The 23,046-nt window shown below is 38.5% G+C and overlaps 1 protein-coding gene across 3 annotated transcripts; it reads right to left on the reverse strand.

The window, feature by feature from the left end:
* Window positions 1–2,483: 2,483 nt before the first annotated feature.
* Window positions 2,484–23,012, reverse strand: LOC139479952 (spermatogenesis-associated protein 6-like). 3 transcript variants are annotated; one of them, XM_071262898.1, is made up of 13 exons: window positions 22,880–23,012; window positions 21,182–21,319; window positions 19,194–19,242; window positions 18,255–18,427; window positions 15,946–16,044; window positions 15,251–15,297; window positions 13,860–13,947; window positions 12,586–12,694; window positions 10,663–10,715; window positions 9,145–9,217; window positions 8,556–8,779; window positions 7,561–7,637; window positions 2,484–5,010 (listed from the first exon to the last, which is right to left on the reverse strand). In XM_071262898.1, exons 1-13 carry the CDS (start codon window positions 22,925–22,927, stop codon window positions 4,857–4,859), a joined length of 1,332 nt encoding a protein of 443 aa, XP_071118999.1. In that variant the 5' UTR covers window positions 22,928–23,012; the 3' UTR covers window positions 2,484–4,856. The 3 variants fall into 3 exon arrangements, with proteins under 3 accessions (XP_071118999.1, XP_071118998.1, XP_071119000.1); XM_071262897.1 differs by having other exon boundaries at window positions 13,860–14,028; XM_071262899.1 differs by having other exon boundaries at window positions 4,924–5,010; window positions 7,527–7,637; window positions 13,860–14,028.
* Window positions 23,013–23,046: the final 34 nt, after the last annotated feature.

The raw sequence follows: 23,046 nt of genomic DNA on the forward strand, positions 1-23,046 counted from the left end.
GATTACTATACCATTCTACGACCACACGCTGAATAAATACCAGGCAATCTTTCAAGTTTCCTAATACACAAATCGTTCGTGTAACTCTAATCCCCTACCGAGTGGTCTCTAGACTTCAAATGTAAATTTTTGATATTTATAGAAGGTTTTAATCTTATCGACAAATCGCAAGACAAATAGCAGGCATTGGAACGTAACCAGCGTTGATATGAAGACAAATACTCAGTTGAGTTAGGGTATAAGTCAAAGCGGCTTGTCATACGGACAAAAGAGAAAGTCCACGAGAAGCTTGTTGCAGGGGAACGTTGTTTACGCTGAGATAATGAGCCGAGAGTGATACTTGATACCTGGACGAGCGGGTGTGACACGGAGGAAGCACTTCACAGACAGGTCAATACAGGATAATGATTTGGTGAACAATTGGTTCTATTTAGACAGAGATTGTCGAATACAGGCCTTGTTCCATGTTATTGAAACCACTGAAGTTTTCTAAAATTGTTTGTACTATAAACATTGTAGCAAAGGTATTTCGATTCTAGGCCAAAACAAATGGATTGTTACAAGGCGTGAATGGGTTAGTGAACTGGGTTTAACACTACTTCTAACGGGATTACAGTTATATCAAGGCGTGTCGGCAACTTTTTCTTGAACGAGTTGACTAGTTCCCATGCTCACAAACTAAGAATCGTAACCAGGACGAATCTAAGATTCGAACCTACGATCACTAGAATCTGGCAGGCCCAAGGGACGCTACTCTGCACAGGTCCAGCCGTGCCCACTTTATGATAGAAAAACATATTTTTTACCAAAGACAAAGGCATATGTCATGACCTTAAATGTTCCCAATCATTTCAGTGAGAGTGTGAAATGGTTGTTTAATTTGTGAATAGTTTTTCCATTTTCCGTTGTAATCTGATATTCTTTAAAAACCTTAGTTTTATCAGCAGTTGTAGTGGCAACTCCGTTTTAGCTAGAAAGGAACACGATGGTTCGCCATGCCTATTCCACACCTTGTACTCACCACGTGGCAAAGATCCCAGTCATCAGTTTATTTCAGAACACTCTGCTCAAGCTGGTCTGAACTCGGGCTAACTGACTGTGCTTCCTAGCAAGTTTTATTCTAATCATTCAAAACCACCTTTGTTTGTCCTGAAACCTCATCTTTTGAAAGAGCCATCGCAAAACTTTTTTGAGCCTATGAACGGAACTTGCAGAAGTGCCAATCCCTTGACCTCAACAATTGAGCTGGTTGGTGCTGATTCTGTAGACAGGTAAGATACCCAGGAGCTTGTCCTTTTACCCATTTGAAGACAAGGACCAATACCTTGTACTGTATACCATAATGCACAGACAGCCTGCGTAGTTGTTGAAGAACTGCAGTGATGTGGCCATGCATCTCTTGCTGTTATGTTTTTTTACCCTCTGAAATTTAGCCAGCAAATGATTTGAGAGACCGAAATAAATTACAATAAGCTAACAAGATGTAATATAGCCTTGCACCATGTGAACATACATGAAACAATACACAAAGCCTTAGTTTCAAACATGACACTGAATCTCCTCTGGTACTGTGCAACAAAGTCCATCTCTGAACCTCTTGATAGGTCACTTTGAAACATTATTAAGTCCATATATGGCTTAAAGATAACCATCAATGGCTTATTTCAAGCCCTGATTAATCCCAAAACGAGGCTTACACTCCGGTGCTAATTTTAGAGTCAGGTTTTTTCACCATGAGTCCATGGGCAAGGTGTTTGTTCACAAACAGCAATATGGAGCCCTTTGCAGATAGGAACTTTCACTGTGACATATTCAGGCCAGCGTTTATGTCTTCCAGTGACTCCTCTAAGGCCATATTATACCTCATGGCCTGGGCAGATTCATTCAATGGTGAAACCCAAGAGCATAGATATGGTGCTAACCAAGTACCAAAGTCTGCACAAATCTGGAATTTCAAACCTGCGATCAATAGAGCCTGGCACACCAAAGGGACACTACTCTACACGGTTAACATTGGTGACTTAGACCACTAGGCCATTCTGACCCCTACAAGATGGCCCTATTGACAGCTGGACATAGAGTGAGTGTCACAGAATCTTTGTTACAGCACTGGGACCAACTTATGGACAAAACTAGTGGTTGATAGCCTTCAATGACACACACCAAGACATCATTATTTACTGGAGACCTCGACTGCTCTGAAATCGGAATTGGGCTCAAGGGCAAGTTCATTCATTTAGGGTAAGGCCAGTCCTAAATTACTGTCCACTAAAACACAATATTTCTTATTATCCACCATTTGCCCAAATGAAGGTATGTCTTCCCCCTCTGTGCAGTTGTTTTATCCCCTTAATGCCGAGTGCCAGACAGGGTAACAACAAATACCACCTTTTACCGTCTTTTGGTATGAAGCGGCCGGGGATTGAACCAGCTACATATCTGTCTGATTTTTTAAAACAAAGGCATTTCTTGCGATAGAAATTTTATTGGAGAATATAAGACCTTTATGCTTATAGAGAAAACAAAGGTTACAATGTATATAACAAACTTTATATATATATCACAGATACAGTGGATTATGTTGAAGACAGCTTGTCCAGAAGACATGTGGTCCCAAAGTGACTGATACTTTCTCGCACACTTGTAACAGAAATCAGATCAAGTCTACACAAAAACAGCAATTTGATGTTCACTTTAAGATATAATTTAAATAATCCATCTTGCAAAATTAAAGGGGGGGGGGGGGGGTCTGGGAATCCTGAGGTTTGCTGCCATATCACTGGAATCTAGGAACCCCCTAAATCCTTAACTTTCAGTTTCAACAATGAGGTTATGACAACAACCCCTTGACTTTCATGCCAAAGATCGAACAGGATTTGCTGTTCCACCTGTCTGAGTTATATACAGTCGTGCCCCGCTTATACGGACTTCAGATATCCGGAAACCTCGGTTCCCGGACGATTTTCATTCAAAACGAAATAATGACTATATAAATTTACCCGTATATCCGGAAATTCAGTTTCCGGAACCGGACGGTCATTTTCATACACAAAACACTGAAATGCACACAAAATTGTCTCACTTATCCAGACAATACACTTCCGCTGGTGGTAATCCTTCCGCTGATGGTAATCCTTTGACTCGTGAGAAGTCAATTAACACAGTGACACTGAGTTACGTTTGAGACGAGCTTGTTTATTGTACATGTAATCCCCAAGCACAAGTTCGTGGCTTGTATAGAGACCTTGATTACCTATTACGAGAACACAGGCGATCTGGACAATTTGGATTTATTGTTTAAAATTCAAACCTCAAAATGTGGTAAAGTTCAAACTTCCATGACAGACTTCCAGTAAGAAGCTGGTTTCAGTTATACGGAAATTCGTTTATACGGACGAATTGTGAAGTGACGCAAGTGTCCGTATAAACGAGGCACGACTGTATCATTATCAGTTACTATTTAATCTTTTTTACAACAACCAGATCTGCACATACAGGGAATAATGGTAAGTGAAGGATAAGAATTATAGACTTTCAAAGAAAGCTTTTGAAGATATTGTTACCAAATTTTGCCAAAAGGAGATTTAATTGTTAACTTAAAAAATCTGTTCCTTTCAAATTAAGGAAAAATCATGATAAATATAAAATGCTGAAAATTTACTGTTCCAATTCAGGATGAAATCGCTGATAACTTCCTTGGTCTCACTTCCTTGATTAAACTTCTAATCGAATCACAGAATATTTCTTACACATCTACTACCGTCAGAGGTAGATGTTTAAAATACTGAGTTATTTAATATAAATCTAACTACCGGCAATTCAAATGGACGGATCTGTACCTTAACTAAAAGCTACATCCATGTGACCAACTAACAATATATCAAAATCATGTTCCATCGAAAAACCTTTCAGCAGGTTCAAGTAATCATGAACAATTGTTATAAATGTGTATATATGTAAGATAATACAGTGTCTAACAATCAATCTAAAATTCATTTTACATTAAAATCATTTAGTGAAATGCAACATTTGCAAGGTTCCATGGTAACAATTAACATTATATACAATATAAGGCTTATTTCAACATGTTTAAAAGGACTCCACCCTTCGATAAACCAGTTCTAAAAACAGTGACTGATCATAAAATACCCCTGGCAGTAGCATTGAGCATGTGTAGATGATATATGCATAGCTCTTTCTCTCAAACATGTACAATTTTTGGTCTCATGTGCCAAAAATAGTGCTTCATTTTTCTATTCTGTTGATAACAAAATAACAATGAAACGACCCAAATCAAGGAATGATACAATGCTTTCTGTGAACTTTTTTCATCTTTAACTTCTATCAATTTAATTATTTTTCAAAATGAATATTTGTGACCTTGCATTTCCCTTGCTTGTTAAAAACATGAAACATAACTTCACTCATTTCATGATGTACAAATATGATTGAATATTACAAACAGCAATAAATAACAACGTGGAGTATTATAAGATGTAATCATCCTTTGAAAAATTATTGAAAAATAGGATTTCATATTCAAATATTATGTATCAAATATCTAGAGGAATGGTCAGTTGTACACAACAACATGAGTCTATCTCATCACTGGTCGGAACAGTGCGGACAAATTGTGTTGAATAAATGTTGAATCATTAAGATTCAGTGATAGTTTCCCCAGGAATAAACTGCAGTGTTCAACCAAGATTAAAGGATCTGTCTGTTGTCCCATCACATATTTATCTATGTATATATTTCTTTCAGCAGCTAATCTCTGATGAAGACGTTGACAACTGTTGTCTGTTCCAACCAGTGCTGTAACTAAAGTCCATTATAAAAGTAATCATAAAACAGTTCTATGTAAACTTGTGAGGACTCTGTTTTCTAGCTGTATTGTAAAGTTTTCCATATATGGTACTAAGGGTATCGGTGAAAACCTGTCGATGTGTTTTACCGCTCAGTTTTGCTGAATTGGGTGTCCAGTACTTTCCTTCATCGAGGTGTACAAGGCTGAAACACAAAACACTGACATATAAATCAAGAATCAGATTGTCAGGGGTTGTTGATTTCCAGTACATTTTTCCCAATTTTTGTATTTAATAAAAAACTTGACTTTAATACACATATTATTGTCAGAACTCCAGTCAATAGATTAAGACCAAAGGGGGATAACTCTACCAGAAGGGTGGGCAGTGAGGTAGCTAAGTGGTTAAAGTGTTTGCTTGCCACACAATAGACCAAAGTTCAATTCCATACATGGACACAATGTAGGAAGCCAGAGGTTTTGTAGCCCTTGCAGCAATATTGCAGTAGTATGCTAAAAGATGACTAAAACCATCCTTACAAACTCACACTTGTATGGTAAATAAATCACCTTGAAAAGTTGGGACACTTTAATCTGTGACCCAAGAGGAGTAACAAAATGATTTGGGGAACATAATAGAAAACAAGCAGAATCAAATAGAAAGCAATTTTTTTTCACTTTGCCAAAATATCTGTTTCCCTCCTGTAGCAAGAAATGCATTCTACATTCATGCACAATTACAGTGAGTGAGTCTTTTTAATGCTGCTTTTAACAGTATTCCAATTATATCACGGCATGTCCCACTTAATGTGGGAGGAAAGCCTGAAGTGATGCAGTTTTACAGATGTTTACCACTGGTGAAACCCACGAGCACGGGTATGGTGCTGACAAACCTAGAAACATTATCGAGGCAAACCGGGTTTCGAACCCACAATCATAGGTTTCTGGCTTGCCCAAGGGACGCAACTCTGCACAGCGAATTGCAGCGCCTTAGACGACTGGGCCTACCGTGCCCCCCACAATTACAATTTCTTGGAAAAGAGGAAATGCACTTAACATACAACATGCCAGATGAATGCAAAAAATTGGCATGTTCATGATGTTGTTACGTTGAAGAAGGGAGGTCTGGAACTGCTTATGACATTTATATGGTGCTTGGTGTTATTATAGACGTAACATACCATTGTTGTAGATTATTGTGCTGCTTTGAAGTTATTAGGACTGTGCAACATGTCAGTAATAACTGTAAAATAACATTAGTAATAACAATAACCAAAAACATTTTTTAAACACCAAAGACAAACTAAAAGCAGTGGCATCAAACAATTAGGAAATAAACCTATATTTTTTCAGTTTGGAGGTTATTGTAGAATCTAATGAGGGTAGATTGATAAGTTCTGAGTGAGTGAGTATGGTTTTACACCATATAGCAATATTCCAGCAATATAACGGTGGGGGACACCAGAAATGGGCTTAACACATTCTACCCATGCAGGGAATGGAACCCTGGTCTTCGGCATGATGAGCAAACGCTTTAACCACTAGGCTAGCCCACCGTCCCTGATAAGTTCTGAGCCTCAAATAGAAAGACTTGACATTTCAAAATAATCTTGGTTCACATTGATATCCGTTTGCCAACTTTGTTGCAGGTGAGTGAGTCAGTGGGCCTTTGGTGTGACGAGCAAACATTTTAACCACTAGGCTACTAGGCTTAGCCTAGCTAGTGGTTTAAGTTTTGCTCGTCACACCGAAGACCTTGGTTCGATTCTCCACACGGGTACAATGTGTGAAGCACATTTCTGGTGTTCCCCTCCATGATATTTCTGGAATATTGTTAAAGGCGGCGCAATACCACACTCCTTATGTTTGAAGTGCAAACAGTTCTCCACAGCTGCTATGATGTCATCATTCGAAGAGCACACATTTTCTCTGCTTCCCAGCTCTCTCGGTCTTAATTTCATCCCGTAATTGCCTCAAAAGTGCAACGAAGTATGCTCCATCTATTGTCAGGCCTTTTGGAAGATAGTCCACCATGATGACACCCTCAGCATCCCAGTACAAGGATACAATATTCTTTCTAGCTGATGGGACAGACTTTGCCTTTTTTGATGGTGGTGATGTCAAATGCTTCCCCTGTTTAGATTGTTGTTTGGACTGGAAGTGGTGAACCCAGGTTTCATCCATAGTCACAAATCATTGCAAGAACATTTCTGGACCAGCTTCAAACAGAGCTAGATTATCATAAGACTTGTCTCTGTGATAATGGAATGTACTCTCGCTTGGGAACTGAACTAGCAATATGATGCTCAGTCAATCACCAGTCAGTCATCACCATACCATGGATTCTCTGGATCATTTCTAGTGTTGCTGACATCACAGGCTTTCCAGGATGGTGGTCTCCCTTCCCTGCTTAAACTCTGCTGCCCACCTCCTTATTGGTGTTGTATGCATATCTTCATGGATCGCTTTTGATGTTAAGCTCTTTTTGTGAAAGAACTTGATCAAAGTACATTCCTCAAGTTTGTCCATTTATCAAAGGTGACAGACCCCTGCTTATTTTACTGAAACATTTGCTCATTTGACTCAATGACATCATGTAATTCCACAACAAAAGATTTCACTATTACGCAATTCCTTCTAGGTGAGTCTAAGAACTTCTCAATCAACCCTCGAATCTTGACTCCATGCACTACAAACTAGAGAACAATAAAATGAAAGTAACCTGGTTGGTCAGGATTTAGTAGTACGTGTAGTACCTCCTGGATCTGGCCAGCTTGGTCTCCAGCTCAAGGTCATCCAAAGAGTCATAGTATGGGTACCTCCTTGTGTACACCTGAAGCAGAGGACACACAGACAATGAACTCATAACATATATAACCTCAAATATCATTGCAGTATGGTCTGGTCCACGTGCAAAAGAAAGGGGTTTTGCATTACATACATAACAGAAGCAGCCCCATCCCAACCATTATCTGAATGCCACAACCATTCCCCATCAGAACCATCTTAACTTTACCCCTCCAGCTGATAGTTGGCCTCACACATGCCCAATGCAGTTCCACTTTGAAACAGAAGTCCTATGCCTCTAGATATTCTAATAACAAATTAGAAGCACTTCTCATTTAAAATGTGTTGGGAAGACACATGCCCTATGCAGTACTACTGTGAAACATAAAGGTCTATGCCTCTAGCTACCTCAATACAAAACTTATAAGCACTTCTATTTCTTTAACATCACTTCCAGTTTGGGAAAACACATGCCCAATGCAGGATAACTTTGAAGCATGTCTGCTTTAATGACCTTGACCTTCAATCTCAGCCAACAACTGTCCATAGATCATGTAACTGAAGTTTCCTCAAACTCCAATTAAAAAAGCTCAAGATAATATTGTGTACACAAGTTCTATCGGATGTCTACTTTGCGCCAAGTGACCTTGACCTTGACCCAATGTTATCATATAATACAGAGTTTAGTACCTTGGCTCATTGCTATAAAAAAAACTTTCCTCCCACATTAAGCTGACACTCCATGATATAACTGGAATACTGTTAAAAGCGGCGTTAAACCCAACTCACTCACTCTCTATAAAAAAAACCTTACAGATTGAACAATTTTTTTTCCTTTGGCCAAAAAAACGCCTTTACAAATTTAAGAGTCTCATCCCCTGAAGTACAAACATTAAAGTGCCTTTTTTAAAATCTTTTGATATCAGTTAAGAAAATCAAGATAAAGTCTACAGAAATATCATACCGGAATAGTGTCTACAGGACTGAGTCGATCTAGTCTTTCAAGGGACCTGTTCCTCCGCAGGATGCTGTCCACCCGAGAACTCAGGCTGTAGGATGGGGAGTAGCTCCTATCACCAAATCGGGCGCGGTAACTCGGGGTGTACAGCACGGGGCTCACAGACCGTGGGCGCAGTCGAGGCACATGGATATCTCTTAGGGATGATGTCAGCTCAGCTACCTCAGCATCTGACAACCAATCACAGATTCAGTAAGAGAATTGTTTCTTTTCCCAAACTGCTTAAAAATATGTAAAAAAAATATCAATATGAATAATTTACTCGACAATTCAAGCCCATTCATACATCTACATACAGAATTGTTCAAAGAAACTTTTAGCATTTCAAGGTAGTGGTACCCCTAATGCTAAATACCTTCGCAAAGTTGGATATAGTATTTTGCGAAATGTATGTCCATTTGAATCAAATTACAAAATATTTTGACATGTTTATTGCAAAACAAGTACCTAACTTCCTTCTGATCAAAAAGAGGATCAAGAAGTACACAAACATGACATGTCAGAACCAAGAATACAAAACTCAACAAAAACACACCATCATCATCATCATCAGTGCCATAGCGGGACGCATACACTGGAAGAGGGTCTTCATAGGGCTCACGAATTACCTAAAAGGTAATGGAAGACTAAATAAAGTCAACATGAACATGATGTAGTCATTAGGAAAATTAGTGTCAGGGAAAATGTGGTAGGTAAACCTGAGGTATGTTCTTTGGTTTGTTTGTTTGTGTTTTTGTTTGTTATTTAACACCGCACTCAGCATTATTCCAGGTATATGACGGTGGTCTGTAAATAATCAAGTTTGAACGAGACAATCGAGTGATTAATATTGTGAGCAACGATCCATGCCATCAGGTACAATGGCATGCAATTGTATCAGGGCGTGGAGTTATTCCACAGATGACATCCTTACCTTGTCAGCTTGCTGACGGGGAAGGTAAGGATGTAATCTGTGGGATGACTCCATGCTCTGCTACACAAATCAACCAAGTCTACCTACAGGGTCAGGCCACAGGGTCAGGCCACAGGGTCAGCCCACAGGATCAGCCCACAGGGTCAGCCCACAGGATCACCCCACAGGGTCAGCCCACGGGACCACATTGGTGAACTGACCAGCACAGGCAACATTCTGACCAACCAAGGACCATAATCAGAGCACATCTGGGATATTAACCCGTGATCAGCAGATCCTGGAGCATCTAAATGACGCATCAATGCCTAAGGTGACTACGAGGAACAAGGATTATCATAACAGATTTGTCCAATATTCTCTTACATTTGTGTATGTTTTGTTAAGAACATAATTCCTTATACATGTATATAAATAATATATTGCAGTACAAAAGTGCATTTGATTCGTCACAAATGAATCTCAATTTACCTCAACTTGAAAATACATCAACACAGAAACCACTGTAACAGGATATATTGAATGATATTGAATCAACACACCAAAACTTGTACAATGATCAACAAAAAGCAACATTTCGCAAGCAGATGTGATAACATACTATAAAAGCAAGCAGTGTGTCACTGGACATTTACTGTTACATTCCCTTGGTCACACTTTTTCAAAGTATTTTTGGATGAAAAGCTTGGCTTGGTTGAAATAAAAATACATGTGTGTAGCTCAGTAATGTGTTATATTTCACGTGGCATGAATTTGTGTTGGTCTGTCAGTTTAGTTGGCAAAATAAATGCTAATACTGTCGTAAAACGGAAGAAGTGTACCATTTGCACAGTAACATGTGCACATTATTATTTCTGAGAAGGTTTGGTTCCTTTATAACAATATTTTTTTATTGTAGTGTTTAGCTCCAGTTGGTCGAATCCAGAAGAAGCTACAAAAATAATTAAATAAATAAAAACTGTGTTTCTGTTAAAATTGTCAAAACATGGATTAATCCATTTCAATTATTTCAAATTTCACAATGACAATTCATATTCCTAACTGTTCATATTCATTAATCCTTGCTTTTCACATAATGCCAAACAAGATATATCTTTAAGAATGGTGCTGTTTTGCCATGGAATCGGCCAGACATAATATTACCTTTTTCAGCCGATACTCATGCTTCAGGGGGTAGTCAAGGTCACTGTATATACCTACAACACAGAACATGCCCAATACCAACATGCATGGGAAGCAAGCAGGAGGATGTGATGACTCAGGGTCAATAAACCATGCTGGAGCCTACCTCTTGAGGAAACAATACCGAAAGTCATCAGCTAACTTCAATGTACTGTCTTGGGACACATAGATAGCACTACCAGTGCAAGCTCAAATATTACGTTTGTCGTTCTGGTGCTGAAGTATTTTCCTTTCGTTTTATTACACCTACGTAAATGTCAAAAGACAAATAGCTCGGATAAGTTGTGAAACATTCACTGTCATTAAACAAACTCGTCATTAGAAATAATCTGTAAATGACGGATTATAATGAAAACAATTAATTTTTTCACTGTTTTTTTACTTAGTACTTAAAAATAAAATAAGTGTATCTACATGAACTCTTTGTCTGTTAATCACAATTCATTAGTAAACTTGCAATAAGAATAAGATCTAAAGATCCAACCATGCTAGGATTTGTTGAAATATTATTCACATGCAGGAAACAGAGACACTTTAAACATGCTTTTCAGTAGCATTCCTTAATTAGACTTGAGACCCAAGTGCAAATTTTGCTTATCATGCTTATCAAGCATATTCATCAACTCATGCAGTGTTAAAACCAGTGACAAATACCATGCCCAGCAGACATGACCATGCTAGTCATACAGCACGTAATGGCCACCCATGCTCCAAGAAAGCATATTGGCAGCCATTGCTACATAAAGATAGAGCTTACAGTGAGCTATACACTGACCACCAAGCAGTGCTACAAGTAGACAATACCTCTCTCCATTTGTAATTATGTATATGCCCCGTGGGGTGGTGGAAGTGGGTGTGGCCCCAGTATGGCCGCCCCATGTGTCTGCGGTAGGCACGACAGACTAGACAGTTGGCCTCGCTATATACATCAAGACATGTTGGGCACTGTAGGTGGCGGAGACCTGATGGAAATGTAATCAAGTCTTAGCTTGGTCCTACGAAGAGGATTTGAATTCGTAAGTCTTGATAATGTAGATTTGCAGCTGATATCCATTAAGCATTAACATAATGGGGACTGAGACCAGGGCCATATCTACAAAGCCTCTGTTAGCACTGAGAACATCGTAACTCCCTTACTTTAACATGTATTACATAGTCTTACAGTTGTCGTAGCAGTAATATCGTTTTGTGTCCCAGCCCATGTGTCAATGTTTTACTTCATATATGAATCATTAATGTGAGTGAGTGAATTTTGTTTTAAGCTGCTCAACAATATTGCAGTTAAATTCCTTAGGGGTACCACTCTGCACAGGGAATTGTGGTTCCTTAGATGAATGGGCCACCTGCGGCCCCTATAAATATTTGAGTCTGAACCAAAGGTTGATGGTAGGGATGTCATTGTCTATCGCAATATCAATGTATCGATAAATCATAAATGTTCCTACAGTTTCCAGAAATATCACAGTGGGAGTCATTAGAAATGGTCTGAAATATATACATGTATTAAGGTTACACTGAAATAACATGGACATCAACAGAAACAACGCCAGCTGACAATGTGTCCAATTACCTCATCAAACAGCAGATGATCTCAAGTGTATTGAGAGAGTGAGTCAGTGAATGTTGTTTCACACTGAGGTAACGCGGACATCAACAGAAACAATTCCAGCTGACAACGTGTCCAATTACCTCATCAAACAGCAGATGATCTCAAGTGTAACAAGAGAGTGAGTCAGTGAATGTTGTTTCACACTTGAATCAAATCTTGCCACATCAGGGATGAATCAATCCTCAGAGTACCATGACACACAGACAGGTTACACAGTGACATCCCTGCCATGTCATTATAACTGAGTTTAATCTATGAAGTCAACCACTACTTACTGAGACTGGTGCAACTCGGTGACCGACTCAACAAGCTACTCTTCTTCTTTGACTTGGCATGTTTGGCTGTAGGACCACCTGGGTTACGTCCTATCAAATCGTCTGTGAGCTGAAAGACATCACATGAGTAAACATTAGGGCTGCAACGAATACACTATGAGGCGAATACAATTGATATTATGAATATAGGATAATGAATACAAATATTGATACACGTATACAATAACAAGTTAGCAGGTGATGTATTATTTGTTATCTTCAGTCATCTTCTTGGTTTTGAAGAAATCTTTATAATATGTTGTTATGGATATTTTTAGGTACAGGTTATGTAAATGCACATGATTGCATATTCATAAATATTCGATTCTAGTGGCCACAAATAACGAATTCAATTCATGAATGGATACAGTTCCAGTCACCAAATACGCGGGTGAATCGTGACAGCCCTTTAAACAAATACGTAAATCCACCCTGAGCGAGAGTGAATGCTGCTTCTAACTGCAATGTTCCAGATACATCATAGCACTGTCCGAAATAACTGCCTGCCCGCCTGACCGTGGCTGGAAACTTATTGGCCGGCCTGCATGAAATTTTCCTCCTCCTGCCCGATTGTCTGACAGATATTTTTATGAATATTTAAACATTCATATATCTCTCGTAATTCTCAAGTGATTGTTTGCATTATTTCAGCTGACTCAAGACATGAGTTGTCTCTTATTTTTCTCGATTTTTCTCATACTGTCATTGGCGATCCATTATTCTCGGTGGATGAAGGGAAGTAAGTCTAACTTTTGTGACCTACACTTTCATTGGTCAGGAAACTCTGAAGATGGGCAGGCAACATTTATGGGTCACCTGCCCAACTGTCTTGTTGGGTATTAAAATTATTTCAAATATTATGTCCTGGTTGCCTGTAAAAAAATCCGATCTGAACAAGGCTGGTCTGCTCTATGTGCACAGAGTCGTGGAATGTGGGAACTACTTTGGACAATAGCTGATGAGCCTACGAGGAGTCATGGATTATCTGTCCAAAGTGAACGAATGGTGTAAGTCCTGAGAGACAGAAAATCCGTAATTTTGAGTTCCCAGTAGGTTGTTCAATACATATTACTTTATTATTACTTATATTACATCTTAACATGTTTAAGAGACAAAATGAAGAACAATTATTTCAACTTATGACATTAAACCTGTAACCAGCTCAGTTAATGCCAGTATCACCTATTCAATATCATATCTTCTCTACAACTACTTTCATCCTTCCTGTAACTTACCTTCCTAACAACAAAAGGAGGTCGTCCATCAATAGTACTCTCTAGACTGGTATCTTCATACTTGACCCTGAGACTTGGGGAGGATGATCTGGAACGAGAAACAAAAGCTGATGTTGGCAGCTGGTAGTCACGGTCGACTCGGTAGTATATTCCTGGAGGGGATCCACACCTAGAGAGATGGAGAGAAGGGTGGAGGGGGGTTAACTGAAGGAGGTCAATGTCATTAAAGAAATTGTGCAAATCAAATATATAGTTTTAGCCAAATATCTTGAAAAGAAATGGATTCATGTGTATATAATTTGTTCATTTAAGAAAAACTAAAAACATGTTACAGTTACAATCACTCTAAAATTGAAAAATAGCAAGATGAAGTTGTAAAATAGACCATTTCTTTCTTCTGAAAAAAACTTACTTTGTACTATTTGTAATGTTAATGGTTAGTATGTAAGACAATACCAAGATCACTCCAACAGCTGTGTTAATGGACTCCTCGTCCATCTCACCTCTCCATCTCAAAAACAAAGCTGTTAAATCACATTAATGTCTAACCTCTAATAGAACCAAAAACTCATGCATCTCATAAATCAAGGGGAGATAATTCATCACATACTTTTCCCTCAACTATAATACATCAATTTTCATTGACAACTATGAGGCCAAATTATTAATAACCTACATGTTTAGTTTGTTTGTTGTTTACCACAGCACTCAGTAATATTCAAGCTGCATGACTGTGGATAATAAATAATCAACAATCCAGTGATTGATATTACGAGCAATGATCCTCGTCTTTGGGGTACACTGACACGTCATCAACCGAGTCACCGAGTCTGAACACCTGTTCCATAAGGTCGCCTCTTACGACCAGCAAAGGTTTCTATGGACCAATTCGGAATCCTCACAGGTTCCCAATGTTAGTCGCCTCGTACGGCTGGCAACGGGGCACATATTCTACCCTGGGTCCAAACAGGGAAGAACAAAAGAGTGTATGAAGCAATATATTGTCAAGTTATTAATTTTCAAACTGCTTTAAGTGGATAAATTAACTGACCTTATTTTCGAAATTTCAAGAGCAACAACTTTCCAAAGGCAATTACATCGGATACCTATGAACACCTTAAAACATACGCTGAAGAATGATTTCCCCTTCAGCACGTTCAGTATCATTGTACAGCACTGAATCTCTAGGCTACCCATTACTCTCAACTGTAACATCTGCATTGTCAGCCTACAACTACACAACAGATGTCAACAATGACACAACTTTTAAACTAGCCTTGTTGTGTGAAGTTAGCACTGGTTAACACTGTGAAGCATGCAGTATCTGTCTACAAGGTTATCTGTACAGCAAACAGCACAGCAATGTAAGGGAGACAACTCAGACATTTTACCTTCTAGTAATTGATGGTGTTCTCCTTGCTTTCCTCAGCCTGCTTAGCTGAAGACAAACAAAATAATATCATGGCATCATCTGTCAACATTCAAATTTTCTATTACTGCAGAGTAAGTAAGAGTATTTCAGTTATATCATGACGAGGGAGCTAAAGTGGTAAGAAATTACATCTTTGGTCTAACCATGACCACTGGCTGGATATCTCAGTAAAGGCATTACCACATAATGGCAATTTCATCTTGGTTTGAAAACACATTGAATTTTGTCACGAAGATAGCAAACTTTTTCAATCCCCCAAAATACCAAATCATTTACTGATGGTGACTGAACGTTGTTTTACAAAAATTCCAGCTATATTACGTCAGTTTGTAAACACTCAAGTCATAGTCATGCAAATCAGTAGTTTTCTTTGAGAACATAAGCAATGCTCAACACCTTGTGCATGATGACACCCAACCAGTCACGTCACTTATTCAATGTTCAAAATTAAGGGGGGTCCTGGGGTCCTGGATGTTTACACCTAAGTATCTAAATCTCCCAAACACTGCATATTTTAACCATATTGGTCTCTTACAACAAGAATAGGATATTGGGGGCCCATTCAGCACCAGAATCCCCAAGCGGCTGGTATGCAAACAAATAACCTGACAGAACTGCCAAGCTTGATGTAAATCCATGTATCTGACAACCTACCCGCACATCCTCTACGGCATCTTCTAAGGCGTCTACTTCTGGAGACAGAGATTCCCTGATTACGCTCCGGGTGGAGAACTCTAGTTTGGGGGAGATACCCTGGAATAAACATATATCACTGTCATTGCCATTCTAAACATACAGCATCATGTTCAAACCACAATCTACAATGCAGCTGGGTTATCTTGGTCTGCGCAGAGGCTAGTATATGGCCCCACGTCAGCCACAAATGTCAGAAAAATTACCATACTGGAATCAAAAACCTGTCCAGTTCATGTTAATATATCTCTATTGTTACAGCCTTGTAGAGACTTTGAGTTTTAATGATTAGATTTATACTGCTGCATTGAATGCAATGCTGAGAATACATTGTTAAAATGTCCCTGAATTAAACAAAATAAGCATCATAGAACATCAAAAAATGAAGCAATATAGAGACTTTCTCCCCAATTTTCATGCCAAGGAAAACAGAGAGAGCCAGGAAAAGCCTTTTTGTATACAGTTAGTTCTCAGTCACCTGTGGCTTCTTAAGTTCTGACTATCACCACAAGACTAAAGCCTGACTGTAGAAGTGTAGATACAGTGTTTTGTAAAAGGAGGTGTGTATTTAGTGACTTGGCAATATGCACAGTCCTGCGCCCCTCTGGATCTGCACATTAGGTAACTATAACCAGGCTATATTTGGTATCTGTAATTCAGAATTTCTGAGAGGATTTCTTTGTTGAAATTATGTATGGGATATTATGTGTTGGATTTGTAACAAAGGATAGCTGTACATTGGTGAGGCCTCTGAGGAATCCGACTTCATATTTTTATGGGTGTAACAAAAAATGTCAAGTTCTTGTGAATTGTTACCAAGAGGTCAGAAGGGAATAGTCCGTCTGTAATTAGTAGTCAGCTTTTGCACTGCTTGTGTGGTGCTTTTTGGTATCTTCTGGCGCCTATTAGTCGGGTATTTTATTGATTCTCTATGTGCCAAGATTGACCTGACTACAAATAAGAGTGTGTTAGTAAGGAGGAGATTGGTAGTGCTGACTGAATGTCAATCAGAAATTGAGAAAATGGAAATTAGTTATTGTTGAGCCAAAGAGACAACTCATGTTGGTTCTGTTACAACTGAAACCTGGAGACAAAGAGAGACAAAGAGTTATGACTCATTTCGGTGGGAGGAGCTAAAATTATTAAGAAAGTATTTTGTTGTCAGAGACTGGTGCGGGACTTTAACTCTCACCGCCAACCAGAAAGGTTCTCTCTACATTTGGGAAGTCGAGATCACTGAAAGTTAGGAGTTACAAGTTGATATGAAGTGTCTTCATATATGGCTCTTGCACACATCATCTAGACATAGGTTGTGGGTATAATAGTCAGGAAACAGAAATACATCTGAGGACCTCTTGTGTGCATCATCTAGACATAGGTTGTGGGTATTATAGTCAGGCAACAGAAACACATCTGAGGACCTCTTGTGTGCATCATCTAGACATAGGTTGTGGGTATAATAGTCAGGCAACAGAAACACATCTGAGGACCTCTTGTGTGCATCATCTAGACATAGGTTGTGGGTATAATAGTCAGGCAACAGAAATACATCTGAGGACCTTTTGTGTGCATCATCTAGACATAGGTTGTGGGTATAATAGTCAGGAAACAGAAATACATCTGAGGACCTCTTGTGTGTAATTCTCAGCCTACAGCCTACAATAAATGGAGTTAACCAACAAACATGACTTATGATTTGAACGAGCTACGTCATCCCCGGAACCAAGGCCTGGTGAGAATCAGTTGCCTAGGTAAAAGGGTTTTACACAACCCTAATATCCCTGGTAACATGATAACTCTCCTCATATCAACACTAAAATCTAAGCTTAGGCAACAACTGTGCTGATATCACACTAAAATCTACTGAAAATGATCCCAAAAGACAACTCAAAGTCTCCAGGCACAGAGAGACACACTGATTCCTTCATTCTAATCACAACCTCCTAACTAAAATACATCAGACTCAAGTCATGACACATAATTCATTATCTATCTTCACCATGGTAGCAATAGAATTTACTGGTAAATGTAACACACTGACTATGTCTTGAATTGTAATGTCTCTCTTTATTTATTTGCAACCTCTCAATTATGTATGCAGTTGCAAACTAAATTTGGATGTCTCAGATCATTAAAATTCAAAACACAGTAGGTGGGTCTCCTAAATGAAAATTGGTGTTTGCAGTTTAATCAAATGACTAAGTAAAGTCCCAATCTGTGAGTTGAAGGACAGAGACATGTCTGTAAGTTTACGAATCATCTGTACTGACCGGGAAGGCGATGGTCCTACTCATGAGAATTTCCCTGTCTGCAGAGGAGTAGGAGGGGGCGAGGGAGGGGTAGGGGTACAGGAAGTCCCTGGCGTTGGTGGAGAATGTAGCAAGACGGACAGCGCCATCGGTGTATTCCGACAGTTGCAGAAGCTCGAAGATGATCAGTTCATCTATAAGAAGATTTTATGTAAAACACAGTTCGCAGAAATCATATACATCAATATGCATTTACAATCAGATGATGGACATGTCCAATATAACTAAACCAAATTAAACACTTTTGTGTAACTGTCATAATTTATTTAAGCTAAAACACTTCAGGCTTTCCTCCAACATTAAGCTGACACGCCGTGATATAACTGGAATACTGTTAAAAGCGGCATAAAACCCAACTCACTCACTCACTCATGTTGACATTATAAATAGTTCACAATAAATCGTTAATATATGAATGACAATAGGCAAAGGAATTTTGTCTGTTGAATGCTAATTTTTCTTAATATATGTAATACTTATAGTCCTATTCAATTACCCTATACGACTCATCTAAAACCAATAGATCATTGACAACATTGCTTAATGTGAACAACACTAGTTCACATGTACGTGAATATGCATGGTAACATTCAAAAAGTGGTACATGTTTTATCTAGACTTGCTCACAGGCTGATATTCAGCCCCAAGTCCCAAAATTCACAAACTAATGTAATGGCTTTGTCAAGGAGACTTGTATTTTACTGGCAACAGGACCAATAATTAGAAAGTGGTTGAATTTTACATCATTGCATTGACTACAATGTTAATATACCTCTGAAATTCAAAAATAAGATTTTCTTTAATTTACCAATTTTGAACTAGACAACAAATGGCCTGCCACAGATACTTATTTTGAATCCTAGATAAATACCTGGAGTAATGCCTTATAGAATCCCTCACCTTCAAGGAGTTCCGCAACATGACCTGGGTCAACAGCTGTATAGTACGTCTGGAAACAAATAAACAAGCACTATAATTTACATAATAGTGTCAAAGGTCATGAACCACTAGTACCCAATGGTGATCATACAAGCAGTCACAAATGAGGATCAAGTGGTCACAATGGATTGTGTGTTGTCTTACACTGATGCTATCCACCACCGGTTTGTTTGGCACAGACTTGACGCCATCATATCAGTCTCTGCAAAACCTTTTGAGTCTACCAGCTTGAACCTTTCACTTGTCATCATGATATTTTGTTAAGTGATAATGAATGGACTTTTATTAGCAAAGATCACTTGACCAAAAGAAATGTTACTGGACTCGGGCTACGGACTAACATATGTGGAATATTGCTTACTGCAACCTAAAACAACATTCACTCATACATGTGATGAACTTGAAGACAATACACACTGTCAAATGGATCATAGTCATATGCCTCTTCAATATCATAAATAAAGATTGATTGACACCACTCTAATCATGTCTGCACCTCTTTAAAGCTGCATTCAGCATGGCGGCCTGTACACAATCAAGTCTAGGAAAGACAAACAAGTGGTTGATATTGTTAGCATGTTGGGGTATGATGACATTCAAGCAACCATCTCCACATGCTCGAAGTAGGACGACATCATCCAATTGTATCTTCTCTCCCAACCACAGTACAGTAACTGGAACCTATTCTGACCCTGGTTGCCATGGTTTCCACGCTGATCATTTTATAGCATTAACTCTTTATATTCAATCTATATATTGAGTCTTTATGGTGGAAGGAATGCAGTTCATATGTTAAATGATACATGTGATTTCCATAGCAACACTGAACAACAGCTTACGACCATATATGTGTTGACCATTTATTAAGCCGAAGCACAGGACATAGTTGTTAAACAAAAGAAGCTGGAATACCAACACATGCCTACCATGGCACACTGACCACAGTACAATGTTATCTAATCAAGTGTGTCAGAAGTAGGAGTCAAATAACACTGAGACAAAGGTGGTTTCTGTCAACAGTTATAGGTTATCCTGCAGTTGGTCAGCACATTTTAAGTCTCGCATGTTGATCTATATGTAGCAAAGGCAGTTTTGAAACTCATTGTAATGAATATTGAACTCAGAACAGCAGTGTCATGCAAAGTAAGTAGACACAATTTATGTATAACAACTTCTTTAATTACTGTAAAGGCGACATTTTGTTATAGATCCATCATCCTTATACCGTTGTCAAGCAAAACTGTCTTGCTTGACAACCCAAATGTCGCCTTTACAGTAATGAAAGAAGTTGTTATCCATAAATTCTGTCTATTTTGTCATCTGTTAACTTCTGAGTAAAGCCTATCAAACAATTCAGTGATGTCATATTTACCAGTACTATTTATTATTTAATGAAACAATGACAGCTCCCATATTTAATCCTAAATATCTTTTTAACTTCTTTGCCTCTTAAGGATATCTGTTGGTCTTTTGCCTAGTGTATATTTCTCAGATAGGTCAAATTATTGAGATTTTAGAAATACCTAACAGACCAAAAGAAAACAGAATAGGGGTGCTGTGTACATTAGGCACACTTGTTATATTATATATCAAACAAAATTTACATTTTACTACAGCATGTTTTGAAGAAAACATAGTAACAGTTTTGCATAAAAGTATATAACACCTTAATTTTATTTAACATGTTTATCTATAAACAAACACATTTTTTATATGTAAGTGCGTTATTTTTTAGCAAATGGAAAAACATTAAAAAAAGTATTTCCCCCAATTTCTAAAAGCAAGATCCAGATAATTTTGTGTTCATCAATGTTAATTGACACGAAGTCAAACAACAGTCCATTTAGAGGGGAAAATAAATGCTAATACTATAGAAAGTGCAGGATGTCTAGTTTTTTCACAGTAACATGTAACATGTTAGTCAGGTGAGCTAAAAAATGTCACCTTACCTTTTCAAACCTGAAACTCTCAGTGAACAGTAACGGAAAGACTGAAGTCACAAGGTGTGTATTTCTGTACTGGTTGAAAACAGAAACACTTAAGTAGATATCTTCTTTGCTGGGCAGCCATACCCCCGGTGCTGATACCTGATACAAAAATAATGATCATGATCATAGACGGATCAGGAAAACGTTATTGCAACACAAACATTCATGGTAACTCATGCCCATTCACACACCTGAAAGATCTATATTGTAATAAAACAAGTTTTACTTTGCGAAGGGCATCAAATCGCTTGAGCACCTTGATTAAAAACAAGAAAACATTTAAAAAATGTCTGTTGACACCCAGTTGACGGTACACATGTTTTGCAAATCCTGCAAACGACCAGAATCTGCATGTTGAACTCCATCTTGTCAAGTTAGTTATGCATTTGAGATTGGACTATGTATAGACTAGTTAGTCTAGCCTAAGTGGAAATCCGGAATACTGGCATGGGGTGGAAACAGGACTTTTAGTCAGTTAACGTCCTTGCTTTGGGAAGATGAGTACTACCCGGGCCCGTGGTTAGTCATGTGACATATTGTTTAATGACAAAAACTCACTATAGCTCAGTGGTTATACTACAAGTCGCTAACGTTCACATTTCTTTCTGACAAAGCACACATTACTTTTGACTTGTATATGTTTGAGTAAGGATAAAGCTTCAGTCAACTCCTGTGTACTCATGATCTGATCGCTTGATACATGTACCTAAACAGTTTTTGCCAGGACTGTGTTAAAACAATTTCCAATTAGACATTTTGTTCACACATCTTGAGACCAACAATGGGTACCCAGGTAGGGTCGGGTAATAGGGGGTCAGGTACCCGGGTAATAAAGTTGGACTTGTCCAAGCCCGAGGTAATGCTATATGTTATCACTATTTGGGCTGGTCGACGTTCTTGGTTAAATTCCATCTCTGCAAACTTTTACCATATTTCTGTATAGGAACGTCAGTAAAATCTGATGTGCATGCTCCAACTGAATTAGTTCAATAATTCAACATCTGTACTCGTTTGTGTCCTATAGATCCTGTAGTGAATATTTTTTGGGTCTATTTTCAATTTCTGCATGTAGATTCTATAGGATGAAATATTTTTCATCCGGTTAAATCCTGTTGTTACCCTCCCAAACTTTTTGTTTGTTTGTTGTTTAACGCCTCATATTCCAGCTATATGACAGCGGTCTAACTGTTTTTTATCTTGTCTATAACATGTACAATAAATAATGTCATAGTTTTGTATATCCATGAATAAACTGGTATGTATCTTTTCAGTGGCTATTCTCATTCTCACCAAATCTACACATTGGCGCAAAATTATACTCGCTCAAGCTCTCTCGATTATCATGTTAATCTTGGATATCTCCAGGATTTTCTCACAATTACCAATATCAGATCTGTGAATGTATGTGTATTGATTTTCTCACAATTGTTTGCCAATATAGTTCATGGAGTGTTTAGACTCGTCACTAGGCAGACTTTGGTAAAACAACAGGACGGTATTGTGACTTACTTTTAAAATTTGTGTGATTAAAAGTCAAAGCGGGATGGAAAGGACATGACAAGACTTGCAACCAGATTACCACAGAGCACAAGTGACTTTCGCCAAGCTGGCTGCAAGTTAGCAACGGTGCATGCAAAAATATAACAGATCGTATCTTACCTTATTTAAGTTAAGATCAACAACACATCTAAGCGCTCGTCTCGGCATGACTGGAAGATGTAAGTCCCGTTAGTCTATCAAAGTTAACGCCAAATGCGGAACCTGAAAGACTGACAGGTCAGTGTTTATGTCCAGGTTGCACGGGACGCAAGTGCACGGAGGGATTT

The sequence above is a fragment of the Haliotis cracherodii genome, unplaced genomic scaffold (genome assembly GCF_022045235.1).
Source record: "Haliotis cracherodii isolate W230 unplaced genomic scaffold, xgHalCrac1.p SCAF_4, whole genome shotgun sequence".
In the NCBI taxonomy this organism is placed as follows: Eukaryota; Metazoa; Mollusca; class Gastropoda; order Lepetellida; family Haliotidae; genus Haliotis; species Haliotis cracherodii.